The following is a 25969-nucleotide window of genomic DNA, read 5'->3' on the forward strand; positions in this document are numbered from 1 at the left end:
ATACGTTCCTTTTTCTCTTTAAGGTCTTATGTGCTGCTGCTTTTCTCAGATACCCTCTACTCTTCCTTGCCCCATTCTTTCACCTCTGTTCTCTGCCTGGTCCTGCTCTCACTCCTTGGAAATGGCAAACCTTCTCCAGAGTTCTCTCTTCCCCCGCCGATTTCATGTAACAATTTTATTTGCCAGGATTATTCAGCCCTGCCATTGGAGAGACAGAAAGTTTAAGGTTCCTCCCACCCTCCAGCCAAACTTTGGAACACTATCGTTGTCTTCTCCATGTTCCTAACACATTCATCCATCCTCTGACCTGTCTTCTTCATTATGCAGAAAAGTCCAGTTATCCAGAATCTATAATTCATTCGATTCCCACCACATCTTCCGCATTCACGCACATTCTGTTTCCCACCCCTGTGTTTCACTTTTAAGAGAAAGGGATAAATCCTAAGGAGGAGAATTTAGGAAATCACATTCAGGTTCAAATCAGTCAGTAGCATAGAAAAGATTTGACTTGACATAAATTTATTAGAAAAAAGACCTGAGAATTATAGTTGATGATGTGATATGGACTGTTACAGAAGTAGGAAACTCATGTCTTGAATAGAAGAATACAGTTCTCTGTGCATTGAGCTGGTGCCTCGTGTTCAGTAAAGCTGAGCATCAGTGGACATGAAGCATCCCTGACTGCAAGGTAGGAAGATTGTAAGCCAGGTTTGGGTATCGTTTATTAAATGGGGAGACCTATCCTAGAATATCTGAAGGGCTTTGCATGGAGGAAGGGGGTGGACTGGCTCTCTGTCAACCCAGAGAACTAACACATGGGCAGTTCAGGAAAGCAGATCTAAGCTCACAGGGATGAGGAAGTTGTGTTCATTAGAGCTGCTCAAACTTCCCCAGGAAGAGTCAACGCAGACTGAAGAATCTTAATCCTACCCAGGCGGGACATTAGACAAGAGGACTTCTCTTCTTTTTCTTTTATATTGCAAAACTAATGCATGGTTATAGCCTCAAGTCACATCATAATGTATCGAGGCCCCACAATCAAGGTAACCCATGTTACTAGTTTGGCGCATGTCTTTCCATACCTTTCGCAATGTCTACACAAACATATGTTAGCATTCATGAATGGAGATGATTTCGTTTTGTTTTTACAAAATTGAAGTCATACCATACACATTACTCTGCTCAGTCATATAAATATCCATCCAGGTCAATTTATCTTCCTCGAAATAGCTGCAGATATTCTAAAGTGTGGGCATACTATAATTTATTAAATCATTCCCCTATTGTTTGACATTCAGGTCGTTTCCAGATTTTAATACAGTACAATTGTAACTAACAATGCTGCAATAAATATTCTCAAATATATGTTATTGCAAACCAATGTCTTGTTTTTGTAGGATAGTTTCCATTAATGTAGGATTTGCTAAGTTAAAAGATGTGTACATTATTTTGTTTTAATAGCTACTTCCAGACCACCTTCTGAAAATCTCATTGCAATTCATACTTTCACCAGCAAGTGCCCATTTCTCGGACTGTCTCCGGGAGAGGACGTTAGCAGTCATTGCAATGTTTGCCCATCCAAGCGGAGCTGCTGCCGAGAAGGTGGCACAGCGTAGTGGTTAAGGACAATGACGCTCTTATCCTTAACCAAGTACCTGTCTCAGCTCCAATAAGCCCTGGCTGTGTGGCTTTAAGACATACCACTCCTTTGTGGCTCAGTTATTCTCATTTGTAGAAAGGTATAGTAAATACCTATCTCATAAAATTGTTATGAATATTAAATGAATTAATAGTTATAAAAGACTTAGAACAGTGACTGGCCTATAGTAAATTTTTATATATAAAGATGAAAGATTAAAAGATTAAAATCTTATTAACCTACTGCAAAATTAAAGATTAAAAAATCCTTGTATCTTCTTGACTACAAATAAGGTTAGGCACATTTCTGTATATTTCTTGGTCATTTGTTTTTCACTTTCTTTAAATTTTCTATTTATATCTTTTGCCCATATTTTTGTCGCGTTGCCTTTTTAACAATTTTTAGAAACTCTTTGTATATTATAAATAGTAACCGTTTTCCTGTCATTTTTGTCTTCCATAAATGACTTCCTTTTTATCTGTTTTTTTTTAAATTAGAGTGTTTTTTTCAAAGTTAACATAAAAACCTCGATCAGTACAGAAATATAAAAATAACTTTAAACTCATATGATCTCATACCCCAAAAGATAACCACTGTTAGGTTTGTTGTATGGAAACCCTTCCATTTACCCGCTCAGAGTCATCGGCTGTCAGTCTTGGCTCTTGGTCAGGGGGCTTTCAAAATAGTCCTGGTACTTGAGTCCCACCCCACAGCCATCAGTTTTTAATAAGAGGCCTTATTTGATTCTAATGTGCATCCAGGCATAGGAACCAGATGAAGCAATCCTGAAAGGTCATTCATATGTCGATCTGTTCCTAAATCAGTGTCACTGGTAATCACTACCGCCATCTGTTGGCGGGAGGCAGCACTGACAACGTTTACCTATGCATGTAGCTTTCTTCACATTTATGCGGGGCCACGTTTCAAAGCTCTGAGAGATGCATCTTTGTCTGCAACCACACCTTTTTAGTGTGATGACTTCTCAGGTAACTCCCAACTCTAAGATTCTTGAGGTTGATAGCAAACTTACATTTATCCTTTTGATGCTGTGTATTCCACAGTGATAAATAACTGTGACACTCCTCACATCTTGTCAAGCTTTAGTTACCAAAGAGTCAGTGATATTGATTCTAATCATTAATAGGAGAAAGTGTGTGAACAGATTTTAGAAATATTTTCATCAGTAGCAATTGAAAAACAAACAAAAACAATTTTTGTGATTAATCTTAACCAAAATAACCAAAAATTAAACAACTGCCTTTTCCCATCTCACCCCCTTCCCACCTACAAGTATTAATTGAAATTTTCCTCTACTGGGATATTTTAAGATGTCTCCTTTTTGCGTGTGGAATTACACAATGTGAAACATCAAGAGAAATAACAGGAAAGGCAGTGAACAGAGAAACATGTTCTGAGAAATAACAATGTTGGCAGAAAATGGAAGTGTCTGGGAGAAAAAATAAGATAAAACTGGCAGAATTACAGGCTGCTGCATGGACTGGTAATTAGATAGCGAGTTTATCTTCTGAGGGAAAGATATTTTTCCTCTCTTTTCCATAGAGAGGCCAAAAGAAGTCAAAGACACTGAGAGCATGAAATTATTATTCTGCCATAAAAACCATTTTTGATGCATTAGTTTTAAAATATATATATTCCCCCCAGGCAGTTTTTATGGGTTGTATGTTGTTCTTGTAGCTGGCAATAGGGGATAAGTGCCACCCCCACCTCCCATCTCTATCTCTCTTCCATATGTATACTTTTTAATCCAGAACATCTATGATTATGAACCGGAATTTCTTGCTACTTTTTTGTGAAAGTTAATACTGGGTTTCTTTTAGCAACCCTAGATTTAGACTCTGTTCCAGAAGGGTTTCCTCAGGAGCTGGGTTTCCTAACCTCAGGACTGTCAACATTTTAGGCTGGATACTTCTCTGTTTCTGGGGCTGTCCTGTACACCATAGGGCATTTAGCGTCATCCTTGGCCTCTACCCTCTAGATGCTAGGAGCAGACCCTCAGTTGTGACAACCAAAAATGTCTCCAGACATTGTCAAATGGCAAATATTTTCCCCCAGTTAAGATCCACCGATTGAGAGAATGCTTATAGCTCTGCTTTTGAAGAGTTAGTTGTCACTTCAAAAACAATTTACCTAACTCCCCAATCTCAGAGCCCCTATTTTTTTAATGAAACAATATATTTTCCTCTTTTGAAACAACGTACATCTCTTTACAGCATCAGTGACAGTTTATAAAACATATCCACCTCAAGACATTAATGTCTTTCTTTCCTGTTAGAGCTGCAATACCACCAATCTGTTTTGTTCACTCTGTACACGTAGAACCTAGGGCAGTGATTGGCACTTCATAAATGTTCGTCAAATGAATGAATATAATTCTAAGACATTTAAGAACCCGAAGCACAAAGTCTGACTAGGTCCAAAGGGGTTTTTCCTCTCAGGCTTATTTCAATCTCTATGACAAAGCCAGTAACAGAAGAAAGCAGGGACATATTGAGGCTGTTGAAGGGTGTGATCAGGGAAATCTAAAAATTATATTATTTGGATAGGATTCCCTGGGGCGTTTGGCGGGGTGCTCTTGAGTGACAGTTTCATTCTGGAAACAACCGCTGTGATATGTCGCTGGAAGCCGGAGCCAACCTATCACTCCTGCTTTTTGAACTCCGTCCACCGTTGATCCATGAAGAAAACAAGTTTTTTGACCAGGATGAGGCTTAACGCTTCGTTAATTCTCTGAGAGAAAGTGCCTCAGGACCAAGAGAGATGTGCCTATGGAAAATCTTAGTGCAGACAGCACAAGAGGCATGTAAATGTTTCTTTTCACGTTTTTATAAAATGGAATTAAGATGCATATTTTTAAAAATGAAAAATGACTGGCATTCTTCCCACCGAAAATGGAAGTAATTTAATTTGTTAGTGGTTTATTTTATTTGACAGTCGTTGTACATACTCGATTTGGTTTGTTACACCAAATTATCCTTTAATAACGGGTACACACAATGCCAGACTCTGCCCCCCAGGTTGGTTTGATAATTGGATGAACGACCATATTGTTCAAGGTTTTCATGACAATGTGGACAGGAGCTATTTGGAAAACTTCAAGGCAGAAAAACCTTCTGTTTTTTTTGTTTTGTTTTTTTTTTCCCCCAATCAAGTTAATTGCTACCCAGTGACCAATCAATCATTCTGCTAGACACTTGTCCTGAAGGATGCTATATTAGGATGCTGTGTTAGGGATGATGGCATAGAACTTAAGCTAAGCTCTGTAATCGTGACTGAATTTCCTGCAGGGAATAGAAGGAATGCCTAAACTCATGGCCAACGGGAAAAGTCAGAAAATCTTCCCTAGGCAATCTCTCAGAATGGACCATTTTTCTACAATTGGAAGTTAATGGTAAAAGTTCTCATAATAGCTACCACAGGGGCTGTAGCCAGATTGCTAAATTCAAGGACGATTCCACGACTTAGTAGCTATATGACCTTGAGCAAGCTTCATGACCTCCTTTGCTTCAGGATCCACATCCGTAAAATGGGAACAGCATTAGTACCTACTTCTTAAGGTCATCGTGAAGATTCAATAACATAGTAAAGTGCTTAGCACAATCCTGGCACAAAGTAAGTTTTCTATAAATGTTTCTTTGTTAGATGGTATATATCAGGCCCTGCACTAAGTTTTCTTAACAAAGCTATGGAGAGAGTTGCTATCTCTAACATTACAGAAGGAACATTGACATGGAGAAAGGTGAAATTGACATGGCCAAGACCACATGGTTTGTTAATGGCTCAGCCAGGATTCAAGCCCAGGTTTGCATGACTCCAAAAATTCTCTTATACCATAAAAATCTCAGATTTGTGCTTGTGTCCTTCCTAGAAGAATTTTTAAAAGCCATGTCGCTTCCTGAGCAATTTTAAGTAGACAACTAAGCATTTCCATTGTAATGTTAAATAATTACAGAGAATGTAACTTCAGGAGTTCTTTGAGCAGAGGGAGTTTATACTAAAACTATTAAATCACCTCTTTAATGCATCCAGTGAAATTTAAATGCCATGTTAACTGGATACCCGCCAATAGCCTTCAAAAGAGTATGCAGACAAGTTATTTGAAAGACAGAACCTCATATTGTTCCCTTTTCTTCTTTGAATGTGTATTTTCACTGCACTTCCCCCTAATAAATGTTAAAAGTTTTTTTTATCATTTCTACAACAAAAATAGATTCTCTCCCCTCCATATATGTATGTGTTTAAAATTTTCTTGTGGATATAATTGTCTTCTATAAAATTAATAGAACACAACTGACCAAAACAACATAAACATGTAATTCTGACAAGTAATGATTAAAACTCAAAAAGTAAAATTTTATTAGAAATTCATATTATAATGAGCTAGGAGTAGGAGCATTTGTGGGTGCTTGATTGAAGATATCATTCTGTTGTCCCTCCCAGCAGCGTTCATACTTCGGACAGTAAACACCATCATAAGATTCAGGATGGGTGAGGGTGTGTCTCCTATGTCTTTCTTTTAAAAAGGGGAGAAAGAGAACCTAGGCTGTGGGTATCTCTTGAGATGATTTGATTTAGGAAGGAAAATGTATGGAAGTGAGAAATGGGGAAAATGTTTCCTTTAAAAATGTTCCAAACAAATCTTGGGAAGTCATCACATACTCCTGTTTGAAACAGCTGCTCTCCACAGCTAAGCTGTGGCTTTGCAGCAGGTTATTTACAGGTGGACCCAATGGCTCCCCCATTCAAGAGGACTCTCCCTCTTCCTTGCTAATGAAGTCTGGGGTCTCTCTAGCTGTTGGCTTTATCTCAAACCTACAGTAATTGTCATTGGAGAGTCACGGAGGGTGGTTTCTTGAAGGAAGCCCAGGGAAAGGCAGGGTGACAAACTCGAAGTGAGCCTGGAATCTGAAACTTCCTAGCCTCTTCTGCTTTACCGTTTAGTGCCTCTAGATGAGATGATATGATCGCCCCATATTCTCCACCAGGCCTCAAACCTGTAGTCCCAGCGCCCTAGTGTCAAGGTGTCCTTGCAAACAAGGAAGAGGTAGATGGCCTTCATCTGTTTCTTTTCTAGATCAGACAACCATGGTTTCAGCTTCCCAAAAGAACTAACTGTAAACAAGAAGAAGGGATCAGGGGTTGTGTATTGTCTGCCCCACGAAGCTTCACAAAGATACTCTGTGTGATGACTGCCCGACACATAGTAAATGCTCAATAAACATTTATTGAATGTTTTATCTGGGGCCGCTGTGTGGTCATAACATTCCTACGTGCACTTCCTAATTGATGAAGTGGAACCCACCTAACCTCATGACCTTGATCTATCCTGTCAGTCTCAATATAAAATAATCTCAATTATTTAGGGACGGCAGCAGGAACATCTGTTGAACCCTGACAGATTCGAAAGGCCCCATAATGTCAGTTATGCTGATTGTACTTAACAGCCAAGGGTATTAAAATGTTTGTCAGCTGAACTCGATCAGATTTGACCCAAGATTACCGAATACCTGATATCCATTCACATTCATATACCGATGGACATCTCTCTCTCTTTTCCCTCCCCATGACCCCATCTTCTTTCTGTTCTTTAGCTCCCATCTGGCCATCTTTTCTTTCTGAGTCTTGCCCAGAATCTGTCAACTTACTGGGGCGTTGGAGGTTGCCATGGTAAACACAGCTGTTGTTTTTTCTCTGTGAAGAGTCAGAACATGAAGACACTTGATTCCTCACCTCTAGCCTCTCCCTGCTGTGCATTTTCACAGATGTCGTTTAAGGTGGGGGCCTCGGGGGCTTCCAGGATTCTGCTCAGCTGTCATTGTGTGCCTTGGGAGAGGGATTTTGTGACCCGCCGACACCCGTGTAGGTGCTGTGGAGGATTGTGAAGAATCGCCAGTATAGTCACCAAATAAGCCATGTGACAGCAACATTCATTTTGTTAGTAAATAGGTTCTGGGAAGTGAAAGATGATCTTGTATTTCCCAAGGGGAGAGGCAGCAAAGATAATGAGAAAGAAACAGAGGAAAGAAGAATGAAAGAGGGGCTGGGAGAGACAGAAAGAGTGGAGAGGGAAGGGAGAGAGAGCAGGGGGGAAGGAGCGTCTTTAGCAGGAACGGAAGTCAGTACCTCCTTGCATTTTTCCTATCTTCCCAATTGCACCCGATTATTGATCTCACATCTTCCTCTATCATGCTCCTTCCTTACATCTCTCTAGCCACAAAGGCGCCTTGCTGTTCCTCCTACACTCTAAGAATGCTTCAGCCCCGGGGCCTTTGCACTTGCCGTTCCCTCTGCCTAGAATGCTCTTCCCCAGAGAGCCACATGACGCCTTCTCTCACTTCATTCACGTCTCGACTCAAATATCATCCCCTGAGAGAGGCCTTCTATAACCACGCCACCTCAAATAGCACACCCTCCATGCTCTACCCTCTTACCCAACTCAGATTTTCTTCATGTCTGATACAGAGGAGTGTTTAATAAGTATTTGTTGAGTGAATAATTGATCACTAACTTCCAGCCCCAGAACACACAGACTCACATACTTGAACACATACTTTGTTCTCTCCCCTCTGAATTTTTGCATGTACTGCGCCCTCTGACGAGATCACAGCTCCCTCTCCTCCCTGTCCCCAACTTCTAACTGGTGCCTTTCCACAAACCCTTTGCATCCTGCCTGGTCGAGTAGTCATTCCTTTTTTGAGGTCTCCCTTGACCTCCCTAGGTAGACACAGGACCCATTTGGCCAACACTGCTTGGGCAGTGCCTGCTGGCCTCCATTACAGCACAGGTCACCCGCGCTGAAATGTCCATTCACTTGTCTTTCTCCCACGCACCTGAGTGTGTCCTTTGAGAGTCCAGAATACAGAACAATCAAGGGCTTAGACTCCAAGGTCAAGAAGTGCCAGGCCAAGGTACTTGCCGTGCGACTTTATATCAATTACTTAACCTTCACAGCCTCAGTTTCCTTGTCTGTGCAACAGGACTCGTTATATCTACCAAGTGAAATCATAGGATATTGATGAGAAGTCACTGATAAATTGCTTACGTGTTTACAACATTCTAAGCAGTCAGCTGGGTAAGAAGATAGTGGATGGAGGTTATGCTACTTGAGGTAGGGAGGGCAGGGAAGGCCTCTCTCAGGGTGATAATTGAATGGAGACCTGAATGATGTAAGGGAGGGAACCATGTAGCTCTCTGGGCTCCTCATCTGCACTAATATTACAGCTGAGATATGGCTCTGTAAGCTTTATGGCAGGTTAGACTGAGGCTGCTGTCTCGAGCCCTGGGACATTATTTGGCCAATATTCTAACGTGATGCTGGTTGTCTTGCCAACAAGGCTGGGGTGCTCATTCTTTAGAATCAGGCTCAGGGCAATGAGCCGAAACTGAATCGAGGTCGGGGAGAGAAGTATGAGGTGCCTGAGGGAGGATCAGGACCTAATGCCAGCAGTACAGTCCAGAACCACCTCACCCTCCGAGGGCCAAGGACTGGCCCCTGCTCTCATTCGTAAGCACAATGCAGCACCCGCCTGACTCAGAGTTGATTCCGGCATCATCAGCCACTGCTGAGAGGGATCAGAAAAGAGGGCTTGAACCACAAGTTCAAGATCCTGGCTTGATCCTGGGTTTTGTCTGGTTCTGACATTTGGCCAGAAGGAGGCTCTGGTCGGGTGGAGAATGGCTCGGGCACGTGGTGTGGGGGGCAGAAGACACTCTGGGATGAGAGGCAGAAACCAAGCTGTGCTGGCAACCCTGGCCTGGCTGATGGTGGACAAGGCCTTCCCCCTCTCAGGCTCTTGATTTCTTCATCTGTTAATTTCAGGAACTGCCCGGGTCAACTATTTCCAAATCTTCCTTATCCACAGAAATAGTTATTTAGGCAAAATATGATTGAGAATCCAAACATATAACCAAGAATGATGAAGAGGATAAGACCTAGACACCACAGCCTCCCACTGCACAACCCCGTCCACCAACACACACACACATACACAGACAAACAACGCCCTAAACGAGGCTCTAACGGCTCTTCCAAGATTTAATGCCTCCTGATTCGATGTCACATCCGTAAAGCACCAATTTAAAGCAAATTTAAATTCTAATTTAAAGCCAAACCAATGATCAAATTACTGAGATTTGATCATTTCTGAGTTGCCAAAATAGCAGTTTCAGATTTCAACCCAATAGTTTCATTTGCAGCAATGATGAAGGATGCTCACTCAGGAGCCAGTTGCCCAGGTTCGGCTCCTCAGCTTATTCTCTGTGTGACATTAGACAGGACACTCACCTCCCTGCATCTACCCAGGAAGGTGGGCAAACAGAGGAATCTTCTTCATGAGGTTGGGTACTGAGAGGACAGAATGAAATCGTACCTTGGACTTGGGCGGGGAGCTCTGAAACAGTGATTGACACAGAAGAAGCCCACTGTGAGTGTCCTACAGAGAAAGCCCTAGTGACTGCCTGCGAGCCATGCTCTGGGAATAGCATCCCACAGTTCTCCCTGCCTGGCCCTGAAAAGAGAGTAGTGTGGCCAGAGCACGTGGGAGATGTAGTCCTAACGTGACTTTCTAATCAGCCATCTCATCCAGCTCGAATGGCCAAGCCTCCCTCTTCTTTCTTGTGAGGGGCATCACTGGGCAGTGGACAGGCCTTGACCTGGGTGCAAAAATGGTGTTGGAATACCTTGAGTGACACTCAGCCCCCTGCCTTATCTAGGCAAAGCAATAGAGGCTCCCTCCCCAGATACCTACACGGAGCCTTCCCCCATTAAGTGGTACATTATGGAATATGTCAGCCTGAATTAGCTGGCAGGCTCGTCATGTTAAGCAGAAGCTGTAGCCAGGCAGTTCCCCCTTTGTAATGCCTCTTGATCCTGGCTATCACGCTCCCTTCCCCATCACCACAGGCATGGCAGCCTCTGCAGACAACGCACAGTAATGACAGAGGTCCAGAGTGCAGTTTAGGAAGAGCCACGGGAAGTCCCCACATACTCCATTTCTTCTGTGGCCCTGGAGAGCCTGCTTTGAGCTCTGCTACCTCTGGAGAGCAGAGGGCGCAGGTAGCACTCAAAAGCTCCAGGTGGGGCTTCCTTTATGACAAACCATGAAAGCATAGCATGTCTTTCTGAGAGCACGCAGAATAGACACCCTATTCAAATACCATGATCACCTACAACACCTAATCGAGGTGTTGTAGAACTCTGCGACTACCACTACCATTATTACTATCAAAGAAACTATTGATTCCATACATTCTACTGGCAGTTTGCTCGTGTCACTCACAGAGCATTTATCACTTCCTGTCACATGTCATAGTTGAGGGAGGTGTGATAGAGTGGAAAGAGCACTAGCTTTGCAGTCTGGGATCAAATTCTGACTATGCCTCCTATAGCTGGGCAACCCTGGGCCAGCGACTTAGCCTCTCTGAGCCTGAGTTTTCTCTTTGTAATAGTACTGTGTACTCGTACTTATCTCACAAAATTGTTGAAAGAACCGTCTGAGATGATGTTTGAAGAATGATTAAAATGTAGGAAAAGCCCAATAAATATTTGTAGGGAGAGTTCCTAAGGGCAAAGTCATTTTTTTTTATCTATTACAAAGCCTTAAGACATACCTTAATTGGTATTTGATAATGTATCACTTTCCTCTTCAAAGTTCTATCTCATTCATCCTCTAATTTGTTCTCCATGATACATCAAGAAAGATCTGATGAAAATTTTGAAACTGATCATATCTCAATCATTGGAAATTTGTTTCCAATTTTTCTTTTTCCTTCGGGTAATGGCAAAAATCTTTCTCGGAGCTTGCCTCTTACCTACCGTGTCACCTCATCTCCCCCATGGTTCCCTATCATTCTTTCCGTCTTAACTACACTGACCTATGGATCCTTTATTCTTGCCTTACTCACCGCCACCCTCCACCAAGCTCCTGGACCCTTGCACCAAGCTCTTTTCTCGGAATGGAAATTCTTCCCTCCCTCCTGGCCTAGTAAACCCCTTCTCATCCTTCGCAGTCCTCCAATTCATACTTCCTCAGCAAAACCTCTGCAGAACCCCCTGACCTCTCTAGTCTCTCCTTTTGAGCACTTATTGCATTTTATTATGAAATTTTTATATCTGCCCCCTTCGCGTAGATCAGTTACATGAAGGCAGGAACTGTGTCTAGTTTTGCTCACCAATTGAACCACCTAAGACCTTGTATAGAGTTCAGTAATTGTTGCTAAAAGGGTGAGTGGAAGAGTGTACTGGAAGGCAATTATAATTCATGATATGAATGAGTTACATCATGCAATGAATTATAATTCATGATAATTAGGGTACGGTGGGTATTGTCACTGTTTTGTTTTTTTTAGGTAGCATAACCAGATCCCAGAAGGCACAGGTTAATTGCCCACGGTCACACAGCCTTGCCAGTAAGTGGTGAATCTGTGATGAAAACGCAGGTCTCCAAGTTTCTGCCATCCTGGGCTTATGCCATAGAACCGTTATCCATAACCGAGAGGCAGGACTCACAAAGAAACCTCACCCCCGGTATTCAGAGAACCCCTGGCTTTCCTATATCCATATTTCAAGGCAGTTCTGGTTTCCAGAATATCCAGCACCACGTCCATATAGGACTCTGGGATTCCTCTGAACTGTTCATTCAATTTAAAAACTCCCTCAAAAGTGAGCTAAACCCCCCTCAAGACTGAGCTGGGAGAATTCTGTCTTGTGAAAGGTGCTATTGTTGAAGTAACTACACCACAAAATGTAACCTTTGTTTTTGCCTTCTGCACCCTCACCCGCTGGGTTGAAAGAGATCCCGAAGGTGAAGTTTTAATCGACCACCTGGTATCAAATTAATCAGGGCTCAGTTGCAAGAGATGACTTCTTTGAAAGAAAAACCAAGTTTGATCTTTTCATTTTCTTGTCTATGTTGAAGGACCACACCTCTGTTCTGGGCTGGGCTGGGTTGGGTAGGGTTGAGTTTGGTTTGGTTTGCTCTGGTTTGGTTTGGTTTCAGTCTGTCCCCTCTCAGGCATTAGTGTTCTCACTTTCTCAGAATCCGGTTCACCCAGGCGTAGTCAGAAGTGCCCTTGAATTCAAAGAGGGAGTCACAAGAGTAATGGGTCTCTGTTCACATTTGCCAGGAAGGGCTTCATGTATGGGAAACTTTTACTGCCTGATTCTCTGACCTGTGGGGAAGAAAACATTTACTCACATATTCTTACTCATTCATTTGACAAATACACACCGGATACCATTGTATATCAATAAGATGACCGTATAATTTGTTGTCCAAACTAAGACAGTTTTGATGTGAAAGTGGACACTACCTGGTTGACACACCAAGATAACAGGTATAAGCCAAAATTTCCTCAGGTAAAACAGGATGTTGATGAGTGCCCTATATATTTATTAATGGCTGGATCTGGCTGTTAGAATCTTGGGTGATTATGTGTTTCCCACAATGCCATTAAAGATTTAGGACAAAGCCAGGATAGAGTCTAGACCAGGAGTCCACAGGCCACAGACCAATACCTGTCCGTGACCTGTTAGAAACCAGGCCACACAGCAGGAGGCGAACGATGGCCAGTGAGCAAAGCTTCATCTGTATTTGCATCTACTCCCCAGCGCTAGCATCACTGCCTCAGCTCTACCTCAGGTCATCCAGCATTAGACTCTCATAGGAGCCCTGGCCCCTGCTGCCAAAAAGGTTGGGGACCAATGGTCTAGACCTCCAAAGCCATGAAGGATAAATTTAAATCTAAGTTGAACTAGATATTTCTAAAATAGTCCCATAACTTCCTTTTAAAAATAGCTTTCACGTTTGAAAACAAAGAATTTGAACAACAGCTCTGGAAGCTTATGATCCCACAGTGGATTCTGAGTTCCCCTGAGATGCAGCCACCTTGAGGGTCCTGGAAAAAAGCTTAGGATCTATAAAGGATGATATTGCCCATCAGGGCTAAGTGATGGTGACATTTTTTTTGAAAAAGGAGTAAAACTAAAAGCAGAAGGGAATGGGAACATGTGATGTATCAGTGTCTGCTGCTAACTTAGAGCTCCTTTGACATGGTGATGATTTTACGTATGAACTTGAAGGACATTAACATGCACATTCTTTTCCTAGAGAAGAGCTTTGGTTCTAAAAGGATTCATTTCTCTTGCACCCCAGGTGCCTGTGCTGAGGCCCATGGACCTGATGGTGGAGGCCACCCCACGAAGAGTCTTTGCCAACGCACACACATATCACATCAACTCCATATCAGTCAACAGCGACTATGAAACCTACATGTCAGCTGATGACCTGAGGATTAACCTGTGGAACTTTGAAATAACCAATCAAAGTTTTAGTATCCTTTCCTTGGGGCCAATAGCCGATTGGCTTGAATCAGGAGTGTTCAGGTAAGAGCAGGCTTGGGGAAAAGTGAAATGAAGGCAGCAGTCGTAACTAACACCTAGCACATTTATGGAGAGGTGTTCCCTTTGAAATTACATTGGTGGCTCTGGTACTCTTTCATCCTAACAAAGTTAGAGAAGTGTCGAATTACAAGTAGTGGTCCAGGATTAGCTCTGTGTTGGAACTCTGAATCGGTTCCTTCATGCAGAGGTGTTCATGTGTCATGAATTAAACCTAGATGTGACTTTGTCAACTATAAGATAAAACCCTAGAGTTCAGTTAAGTGTGCCTTCCTCTTGTTAAAGGATTCTTAAATGGCCCGTGTGGACAGCATAGACCACAGATATGCGTGACGTGATTTTTATTGTATCGTAATAGTGAAAATAATAATGGCTGCCATTTATTGAATTCCAAACATTGCACTAAAAACTTTCCACACAGAATCTCATTTTGAGAAGTGCACATGTCATAATTGTACATCTTGATGAATTTTCACAGACAGAGCACAGCTGCGTAAGCAGCATCTGGATACAAAAAACAAACAAACTTTATTTGCAGTCCTCAGGTCATCATCACTCTTCTTGTCATCCTCTATCCACCAAGGGTATATTTGATATAACAACTCCACAATGTCAGTATTATTATTTCCTGTCCAGCTAAAATTTAGAGAAGTCAAGGAAATCACTGAGCGAGCGTCTGACCCAGTATTTTCATTGTACTATATTGACTCTCTCTTTAATAATACATACCAGCCATTTGTTCAGTACATATCATGTGGTCCAACCCACCACAAACCTGACTCTTCACTCTCAGTTAATGGTTTAACCACCCAAGCAGCTGAGCAACTGATGTATAAAGTCAATATTCTTTTCTCCCATTCACCAGCCTTCCTACCCCCAACCCAATCCACTCATGAGCCCTACCTTTGCTTCCTCTAAAATATATCTCAAATCTCTCATTTCTCTCCATCTCCACTTCTTCCAACCCATGCTAGTAGAGGCCACTCTTCTCTCACCTGTGTGATTACATTATTCTCCTCTCTAGTCTTCATTCTTTCTTGCTCTCTTATGTAATACCTGTCCTCATAACAGTCAGAATGGGCCTTTCAACAAGTAATCCAGATACCATCCCTCCCCCGCTTAAAACACTCGAGCAAATGGTGAACACTCCCACTGAATGTGGAATATATCCAGTTTCTTTACCTTGGTCCAGGAGATTCCACACAATCCGGACCCTGCCTCCTTCTATGATATCCTGTCATTCCACTCTTCCCTAATTTATTCTGCTTCAGCCAACTAGTCTCTTTTCTGTTCCTAGATAAACCTTGTTGTTACTTCCATTCCTTGCATTTTCTGTTTCCTCTTCCTAAAATAGTCTGCCCCCAGAATTCACATGGCTAACTGCATGCCATCAGTCAGACTTCGATCTCATGTCACATCCCCGGAAACAGATCACCCCAATAACCCTTTATCCCTATTATCGTCAAAGTACTTATCACTGATCAAACTTACTTTTTTATTTGTGTATTTAGGGTTTCCCGATATTTTATGAAAGAAGGGACTTTGTATGATTGATTTCTGTACCCCAGTACCTAGAACATTCTGACATGAAAAGTACCATTTTGAAGTACCATAGTCAAACTTGACTATGTCAAGTTTGAAGTACATCAAAGTGGAGATATTCAGTAGATAGTAGATCATGAAATCTAGCCTGGAAATTTTACTCGAAGAGAATATTAGTTACAGTAAAGCTCCAGATATTCTGATGTAAAATAGACCCCCGTAATGGCTCAAATACATAAAAGATTATTTCTCTCGAAAATTTAATATGATGGTTTCTATCAGTAGAGTGCCTCCTCCAATCAGTCACTCGGAGATTCAGGTTCCTTCCATCTTGTGGCTCCCCAGTGTTACCATGTTTACCTGCATCAGGACAGCAAAAGGCGTCAACCACACATGGAAAACTCCTATGAGCCAGGCTCTAAAATAGTATGCATTCCATTGGCTAGAACTCAGTCACATGGCCACTTCTTGCTGCAAAGCAGACTAGGAAATGTAGTATAGCTGTGTGTGCATAAGGAAGAAAAGACCTGGTTTTAGTACACAGCTAACTAGTCTGTACCACAGAAGAGTGCTCAGCAGTTCCCCGAGGCTTTTCAGAGAAGGCAGCTTTAAGCAGGTAGAGGTGATTATGGAGACACTGAGAACTGACCAATCAGGACTGTGACTGGCATCTTTTTGTTGCTCACAGAGCAGACTCGACACACTGTCTGAGCCTCGGAGAATCTGCCTACAGATTTTGCCTGGAAGTGCAGCTGCTAATAGAATGAGTGTGGGTGGTGGTTCCCTTTCCCCTTTACATCTATTCCAGGAGCCAGAAATCTGTTCAGGCTCAGCTGCTGTCACACTGAGCTGCTGCTGTCCCCAGTCTAGGTGACATGTTTTCTGAATTTTGCCTCTAGGCCTTCAAGGGAGAAGGAAGTTTCTTTAGGCGTTTTGGGAGACAGTTGCCTTGGGAGAATGCAAAGGGGAAATATTAATAGCACAATTTAGGTTATGTTCTGCAGATGTGTGACAGCCTACCAGATGCTAGCATACAAATGAGACTGTGCCATTCACCCTTAAAGCAGCCATATGTAAAATAATCATTGTCATCATGAGAATGATGATAACTGATATCTATATAGTTATTTTGAACCAGACTGCCCTAAGCACTGAGCAGACCGTACAAACTGGGACCCTCTTGCTTATCATCACTGAAGTGCAGCCTCCTCTGGGGTAAGAAGCGGCCATCTTTCAAAACAGCCTTGGCAAAACACCAACCACCAGGGAAGTCTTATTCAGTCCTGTGTTGTTTAACACTGTTTCTATAGTGCCTCATGGTTCAGAATGTGGGGTTCCCAAAGCGTGGTATGAGTTTCTGCTTTCATAATTATGTATTTATGATCATGAATATTAGAAAACACAACTATCATATCCTATCATTTCACGGATACTGAAAAATTCATTTAAATTACAAAGTATGCATAAGTAAAGAAAACTATTAAGTAAATACCAAAATGAGTGTCTTGCAATATGTTTTGAAAAGTCATAACTTCCAGTGGCATTTGGTGTGACAGTGGCATTATGGTTGGAAACACAGGCTTTGAGTCCAACAAGCCTAAAGGTCTCACCCAGCTCTACTACTTGCTAGCTGTGTAAGCTTTAACATGTTTTTAACTTACCCGATCCCCTATTTCATGGTCTATAGAAAGGAACTCTATCAAAGAAGACTGTGAGAATTTTTAAAAGGTGTTTATACACACACACATTCACACACACGCACTTATGGCAGTATCTTGCTAAGTAAGTGATCAACAAACACAGACCAAAACGATCTTTATTATTATTAAAAGGACAAGGAAACCAGAAAAGTTGAAGGTTAGAATGGTAGACTATTCTATTGTGGTGCGGGGGGTGATTAAGACAGAAATAAAGGATCCATACGTCAGTGTAGTGGAGACAGTGGGGAACGATATAGAGATGAGGTGACAGGGTCAGTAAGAGGCAAGCCCAGAGAAAGATTTTTGCCATTACCCTAAGTGCACACAATAAGTGCTCAATAAATGTTTATAGATTTTACTATAATTCCTTGGGACTTAGCCTTTTACAGGCATAATTTTTTTAAATGCAGAAACCCCACAGGAGGTCAATAGGCCAAGATTCCAGGCCTGGATAGTGAATCATTTAGCCTGCCGTTTTCTTAGAAGAGAATGGGTCCAAGCAACAATATAAGAAGGACAAAGGTCTGGGGAAACACTACAAATAATAACCACCATTTATCGAGCCTTCTCTCTGTGCCAGGCACTCTAAGTACTTTACGTGATCACTTCATTTAATCCTCACAACTTTATAAGATAGATGGTATTATTATCTGCATTATCTACTGAGGGAATTGAGAGTCAAGGAAATGCTAAGCAGTTTGTTAAGGTCACACAGATTTTAGGTGAAGCTGGATTCAAATCCAGAGTCTGCACTCCCAACTACTAAGCTATAAGATTCTGAGGAAGCCCAAGAAACCCAGGAGAAGTCTTCGTAGTTTCCTTCTTGTCCACTCTCCTGACAACATGAGGCCCAAAGGACTTGTCAAGCGCTGGGAGAAATTGCACACCTCATAAAGCTCTAGGTCTGGCCTCAGGTTCAGAGCATCAGCAGCCACACAAGTAAGGCACAGGCCTGGGAAACCCCACCAAGGCCGCATTTAACACAGGAAGGAGGGGCTGCCCTGGCACTTACAGGCCAGTGGGCTGGGTGTGTCACCGCAAGAAGTGCTCTCCTGTTACGCTGAATGCAAGTCTGAGGTTGATGTCTACGATTGTGGATAAAAGCCACAGGAACAACAAGGGAGGGAAATTTGTACTGGGTCCCAAAACTTCCCTCAAAACCTGCCTGGCAGAATCCCATTAGTCAAAGGAAGGTCGCTGTCCGTGGTACTAAGGCGTGACAGAGCTGGAAGCCACAAATTGAGGTTACGTACAGTCCCCTGATCAGGGAATCAATTCCAAAAGGGACTCAGCTCAGTTGACAAATGGGGCTGATGCACAGGGCTGCAAAGACCTAGGTCAAAGATGAAGTACCCCTGGAGTCCAGTTGACTTCTCCCAGATAAATCTTTCTCATGCCCGGAGACTGGACTTTTGCGAGGTGTGGCTTCTGCTGGCCTTTTCCAGCCTTGCTTACACCCTGTTCTATCTCACTCTCTGGTCTCCCATCACAATGACTATCCTAGAGTTCCTCCAACACCTCATGCTCCCTTCAGCCACAGGACCTTTGTACATGCTAGACTAGTCTCTCCACACCTATTTTCCAAGTTAGCTCATACTCTTCCTCTTTCAGATCTCAACTCAATAGTCAGCACCTGTGAAAGCCTTCTTTTATTCCCTAGTCTATATCAGGTTTTTTTTTTAAAAAAAATGCATTCATATAATCATATTCCCTTTCTTCACGTGACTTATGTGCATATATGTAATTATATGCTCATTAGTGCGATTATTTGATGCAAGTCATCTTGAAAGCAGACAATTTTTTTTCACTCTCATATCCCCATGGCTTGGTGCAGTGCCTGGCACAAATTAGGTGCTCAGTGTACAATTGTTTAGGGGCTCTCTCTTTACTTTTACTTGATATGGGTCCCATATCGGACTAGGTAGGTGCCCAGGTCAACTCACTCTCAGTCTTGAGAAGAAAGTTTGAAGGATCTAGATATGGTATAGTTTTCATAAAGAAACAGTATTTTTCTATAGCAACTTTCCTTTATTGAAAAGTTATGGCTCCCTCTTGCCCTAGAAAATCACTTATCTAGAAATGAGTTATTATTGTCCTGATGTAGTTAACCCAGTAAGGCCAAAGTTTGACAGCTTTAAACCAGAACCTGTTAGGCAAAACAGAGTCAGACTGGCTATGGATGGAAGAGAGAAAATTCAAGACCAGGTGCCATGAAGCTAAGACTGCCTCACTCTAAGATGGTGCTAAACACAGACTTCAGGCCTCAGACCTCAGAGATCCTGTACATGTCTGGTAACTAGGGTGTAATGAGCACCCAACTGCAGAACCAGAGGAGGATTCTGGAATTGAGAAAATGACCTATAATCTTATCACCTAATTTTGAAGTATGCATAGGGGATTTACATCACAGTTTTAATTTAATGCTAGCTAACTCAATTTGTACAAGGGCTTAGAAAAATGAATAAATAAGGAAATGAAAAGGGAAAACCCCCAGGCCACAGAACAGCACCTAGTGGTAAGTAGCCTGTTAGGAACCGGGTCGCACAGCAGGAGGTGAGCAGCAGGTGAGCTAGCAAAACTTCGTCTGTATTTGCGGCTGCTCCCCAGCGCTAGCATCACCACCTCAGCTCCACCTCAGATCACCAGGCATTAGATTTTCATAAGAACACTGGTCCCTGGTGCCAAAGAGGTTGGGGACTGCTGCTGTATATGATGTTTATTTACCATATTTAGTGACTATGCCCCCTCCTAGAATACAGGCTACATACATCAGGGTTTTTTGGTCTACTTTGATCATGACTCTGCCCCTGCACCCAGAAGAGCACTGGCAAATGCTTTGTGAACGTTTATGGAATATGTGGAAGAGCGAACAAATGACTAAGCCCTAGCTAGAGTTACTAAAGGGTAGCTTACATGCCTACTTTGGAATCTAATTCCTCTATACGATATATTTCCTTCTTGTCTGTTTCTCTCCCTCCCTCTCACTCACACACACACACATATACTCACTTTTTTTATGTGTCTATGGTCAGACTGTGTACATTTTGTATCTAACTTGCCTCACCTAAAATTATATACATAAAGGTAGATAGATAGGCGTAGAAAATACCTTTTTCCATTTAAAAATAGTGACCTCCTTAAAAGACAATAATAACTGATAATTGAAAAGAAAAAGTTCATAGACCCACCCAGACAGAACTATCACTAACATTTGGTATCTTGCCTTTTAGCTCATCATTTTCAGAGTATAAGTTTTAAATGGTGTTATGATCGTACTATAGATAGAATTTTTTCATACTATGTTTTTAACAGACCTGGAATTTAATTGCATAAACAATTTAATTTAATTGCATAAACAATTTAATGAGATAGATCATTTATGTATCTATGTGAGATAGATCATTTATGTATCTATGTGTGTATGTATATATATACATACACACACATATATATGGCAATCTTTTATAATGTTGCATTGCAAATGTAGACTTTTTATAGAAAGCTTTTTCCAAATTTGGGATTAATGAAATGACTTTTGCATGGCTCCCATGCTACCCCTTAGCATCCTGCCGTAACCCTCTCCATTCCCTCACCCCACTGCTGATATAATTTATGGCTCTAGCTTCTTATTTGTTTGAAGCTGATCCCCTAAGAGGTGACCTCCCAGTGTCTTCAATTATTATTTTAAATGATGCCTTAGGCCACTGCCTGGCACAGCAGTGCTCTCACCTTCCAGCCTTCTGCCTTCCAAGCGTGGATCTCAGCTGCCAAACTGGCTGTGCCCCCTTCTGTCCTCAGAGCTTTCTCTAGAGTCCTAGCGGAGAGACAGACTAGCCCCTTTTGTTAGCAGAGGTAATTTGCCTGAGCTCAGCACTAATAAAGAATGCCATAAGCAGTTGGGGTCAAAAAGAACAGATCTGTCAAGCCCCAGGGTTAATTTAATAGCAATCTGTTGGCTGTCCGCCTTGTATATTATCTGTGAATCCAATGCTGTGTTTTGCTTTTGCCATTTAGTTCTTCGGGACAACAGGGAAATAATTTGGATAGAGAGCTCTAAAGGATAGGGAAGAGAAAATTGACTGTCAAAATACATCATTCCATTTTCAAGATGATACAGGGAGCCACACAGTACTCATCTCGTTTCTCCTTCCTTCCCAACATGAAGGGCAAAACCACATGGACCGAAGCTGTGTGTGTCTCCCTTTACAACAGTGCAAGGCAAAGGGCCTGGGCTTCTAGATGATGCAGATATGAAATATCTAAATGTGAAATATGCTCTCCTGTCATCCCCATATGCCATCGAATTTTTAGCAACTAGACTCCTCCCAAAAGTTTCTAAAACTCAGCCAATTCTCCATCAGATAATGATTCAAGAAATCCCTTATCATGTTTCTGCCCCAACTTCAGTTTCAAAAAATATGTCTATCATATAATAGGACACAAAAATCTTAGGTGAGATGCTGTGTCCCAATCATGGTTCGGAAAAATGTCCCCAAAGTGGACAGTGAATGAAGAGAGCACAGGCCCAAAGTAGAAGAGACAGAGCTTCCTCTCAGATTAGCCAGGGGATTCTTCAGGAAAGCCGGAATCACCACGCTCAGAAGGGCCGGCTCTGTGAGGGCCATTCCTTGGGGGAGGAAAGTAACATGTGGTCAAGAACCCAGGCTCTGGAGTTGGACAGACTTGAGTTCAGACCCCAACTCTGCCCCCTACTGGTCATATGACCTTAAGTAATTAACCTCAGTCACCATTTCCTCTGCTGGATAATGAGCCAGTTAATACTGACCTCATAAGGCTGAGATAAAGGTCAAATTAGACAGCACATGGCACTCGATAAACATTATTCTCCTTCTCGTTGTCTTTATCATCATGGTTATTAAAAAGAAGAGCGGGATCACACTTTTACCCACTAAGCCCCAGAGAGTCAGACTCAAACAAGCACTCTAGTCAAAAGAGAGATGCTTGAGGCTGAGGGATGATGGGCAGACATGGAGGTCCAGAATGGATGGGAGGGAGGATGGATCCAGAGGCAGCAGCCCTAAGCAGACTCAGGAGCCACCTCCCCATGATGGTGTTCTCGGTAGTGGATGTTGCTGGTTTCACAGATATGTTTAAGCACTTCATTTTTACACATTCTGACATTTGGGCTTTATTTTTAGGTGAGAAAATAATAACCGTAGATGTGACATCTCCTCCTCCCACACAGCAAAGATCCTTTCCAGTTACTCTTGTTTTTAGAGCTATACTGGTAGAGGTTGAAAAAGCTGACACCAGATTTTCTTTTTTTATTTTGGGAAAAGAGAAACTTGCTCACTGGCACAGAAGGGTACAGAAGCTCTTTCTGGAGGGTGATGAAATCTGACAATAGCTGAACACTGACCTCTGCTTACTCCACCCCATGTCATGGCCACTAGCCCAGAGTATGGGTCAGAGGGCTGGGGAGAATACCAGAGCTGCAGCTCGGGGCCTTCTGAAGGGCACCGGCTCTCGCTCCCCAGGTGCTCACTGCAATAATATTTATAATTCTGGCAGTAGTTAAGTTGAAAGGTAGTATTTTGTGAATCCAGGGGACCCACATCCTCCAGAGACCCAAGTAATATCTGCATCTGGGTTCGGTGGGGGAAATTGTAGTAAAATATAATGTTAGTTCAGTCTGAAGCTAATTTTAGAAAGAACCCAACAAAATTTAGACGAGATAATTGAAGGGGGAAGTGACACAGCCAAATACACAGCCCCTATTACAACAAACCGCATGCTGAAACAGTTGTAGCAAGAGCATAGGTGATGTTTGATAATAGATAAATGCGTCGTTAGTGTTGATGTAACAAAAAATACCAGTGCATTTACTTGCACCTCATCTAAACTCCAAGGAAGGGACTATGCTACTAACTTCATGAAGAGCAGAGAAGACTTCATCTATCCCAGTCTAATAGGACATTCTGTATCAAGTTGCAGCTTATAGGGTCAGCGCAGTGTTTTCCAAAACAGGGTACATAGACTCCTGGCACACACATAAACATTTTGATTTTAATTGTTATACATTTATTTTCATGTCTATTATTAAAAATTGAACTAGCTCATTATACTGATGATTTTGTGAATAATAGATTACTGCGTTGATAAGGCTAAGAAAAAGTGAGTCAATTTAAGTTTATCTGAAGAAAAAAAAGTTAAGTATAAAAATACTACCTGATGATATACAGATAGGGCAAAAAATCACAAAAGTGGTGAAGTCTAGGAAAGTGGGAATCAGTTTGGTCAGCTTTCCCAAGTAATGGCATCCATGTCATGAGGCCTGTTCTCTTGCAGGAAGTTGCTGGGTCCTGAGATAGCACCTCTGCCCCAGCCCAGGTGCCTCCCAGCCTGCACCCAGGTCCTCTGAGCTCTCAGTTGGGGTACAAAGGGATCAGCCCAAACCCACGCCCTCATACATAACAGATACCACATTCAAGGTGTTTGTTGCTGTTACGTCACCTTTATAAACGAAAGACCAAATGTTTCATTTCAGTATACCAGGATGTGGTCTTTAAAAATAGAGCTATAGACAAAGATAAATACCATATGATTCCGCTTATTTGCAGAATCTAAAGAACAAAAAGAACAAATCAAAAACAGACTCACAAATGTAGTGGACAATTTGGTGACGGACGGGGGGGTGTGGGGGGCTGGGAGAATGGGGCGAAGGATTGAAGAAGTACAAATTAGAAGTCAATAGATGGTCACGGGGATGGGGAGCACAGCATAGGGAATGCAGTTAGCATTAATATGATGGCTAAGTGGAGGGCCAGGGGAGGGAGGGAGCAATTGGGGGGATTATTTTATGAACTATATAAGATGTCTAACCAATGTACTATATACTCGAAACTAATTTAAATAAATTTTAAAAAATAAAAATAGAGCTATAATAATTCTTGATCAAAAAGGAAAATACTGAGAAAACTAAATATTCCATAGGAGGCTAAAACTGTCTTGCCATACAATTAGATGGCTTCTTTCAGCTGCATAAACTCCCACACAAGCTCTAAAGCAGCTCACAACTTATGGAGATGAGCTCCTACATGTCTTTGATAAGAGAAATTTTGCATAATTATGAAAGAGCACAAATTTTATGCCTGGGATAAAATTCTAGTGCTGCCACTCTTTAGCCATGTGACTTGGGGCAAGTTACTTACTCTGAGCCTCTGTTTGCACCCCTGAAAAATGGGGAAAAGGAAAGTGCTAAATGAGATAAAGTACCTAATGTGCTTTGCACTGTGATTGACCTATAGTAAGTGCTCAATAAATGGTAGCAGCTATCATCATCATCATCATCAATAATATACTATTGAAGAAGGTCTCAGACATTTCATGAAAGAGGATTTACAGTCTACCATAGGTACCATTTATCAGCACAGGAGTCTGGGTAAAAATTCAAATAAGCTGAATTATTCATTTGGCATGGGACTAGTTTATTAACCACTGCTGTAAAATGAGAAATGAAAGTCTTTGCAACGTGTCGCAGTTTAACACAATTGCATGAGCAGGTGATTTGATGGTGAATGGGGACGTCCACATGTCATGGAACATGAACTACTGAGAAGGCGCCAAGGAGACCTGCGTTCTAATACTTCCTCTGACCACTGCGAACCCTAGGCCTCGTCTGCCTGCGACCAATAACACATACCTGTTTGCTCACAGAGATATTATGAGGCTTCACCACGTACGACAAAAGCGCACATGTTATACTAAAGTAAGACAGTGCCATTAACCAGTCACCCCCAAGTTTCTGCTCCCCTTCTCCCGGTCCGCTCCTTGACTCGTCTGTGCCAGATATTGTTGACATTAAGCCGGCCAACATGGAGGAGCTCACGGAGGTGATCACGGCAGCTGAGTTCCACCCCCATCACTGCAACACCTTCGTGTACAGCAGCAGCAAAGGGACAATCCGGCTGTGTGACATGAGGGCATCGGCCCTGTGTGACAGACACACCAAATGTGAGTAGCGAGCGGCCCAGAGCTGATGTGGGTGGCTGGGCCACTGGCCCCTGACATGCAAGGGGAGACGGGAAGAGCCTGGAGGGTTTTGATCTTCTTCCACACGTTAGAAACAGTGGGAGTAAAGAAACTACAAGTGTTGGCCTGACTCAGGAGTCGGCTCCATGTTGGGCATTGCAGTCGAGATGAAACCTCACATTCAGTTCCACAAACATTTGCTTCTGGCTGTGGAATATAGAAATGAATAAGAATGAGCCCCGTCAGATAACATTATGGCATGATCCAAATTATGTTTTAAGATCACTCTCGCTGCTGTGGGGAGAAGGTACCTGAGGAGTAGACGGGAAAACCAGTTAGGGATTGTCGTGACATCCAGGCAGGAGATGAGTGTGGCCTGGACGAGGGTGGTGGTGTGGAAATGGAGGGGGATGGGCGGTTCTGGACAGATCTGGGCAATAGAGCTAACGGGACCTGCTGGGCTGTGTGGGAGGCTGAGAATACACAAGGAATCAAGAATGGCAGCTGGAGACGGTGACTAAGGTAAGACAATGTTATATGTCAATTATATCTTAATTTGCTGGGAGAAGGGGTCTGCGGCTTCTGGGTGAGATTGCAGCTTTGGGAACCGGCACTCTAGAAGTCCCAGTGGTTCTAGTGAGCACCGGGGGAAGGGGTCAAAGGGCAGCCAGACTCACGGCC

General features: G+C 42.5%; 1 protein-coding gene across 7 annotated transcripts in view; it reads left to right on the forward strand.

Annotated features, from left to right (window-relative positions):
* Nucleotides 1-25969, forward strand: part of PPP2R2B (protein phosphatase 2 regulatory subunit Bbeta) — a 383456-nt gene that overhangs the window by 316059 nt on the left and 41428 nt on the right. For all 7 annotated transcript variants that reach the window (XM_006922957.1, XM_006922958.1, XM_006922959.1 and 4 more), the window contains 2 exons: nucleotides 13810-13987; nucleotides 25106-25270. In XM_006922957.1, the coding sequence (XP_006923019.1) occupies nucleotides 13810-13987; nucleotides 25106-25270 (343 nt within the window). The remainder of the gene's footprint in view (nucleotides 1-13809; nucleotides 13988-25105; nucleotides 25271-25969) is intronic.

Source organism: Pteropus alecto, unplaced genomic scaffold, assembly GCF_000325575.1.
Source record: "Pteropus alecto unplaced genomic scaffold, ASM32557v1 scaffold78, whole genome shotgun sequence".
In the NCBI taxonomy this organism is placed as follows: Eukaryota; Metazoa; Chordata; class Mammalia; order Chiroptera; family Pteropodidae; genus Pteropus; species Pteropus alecto.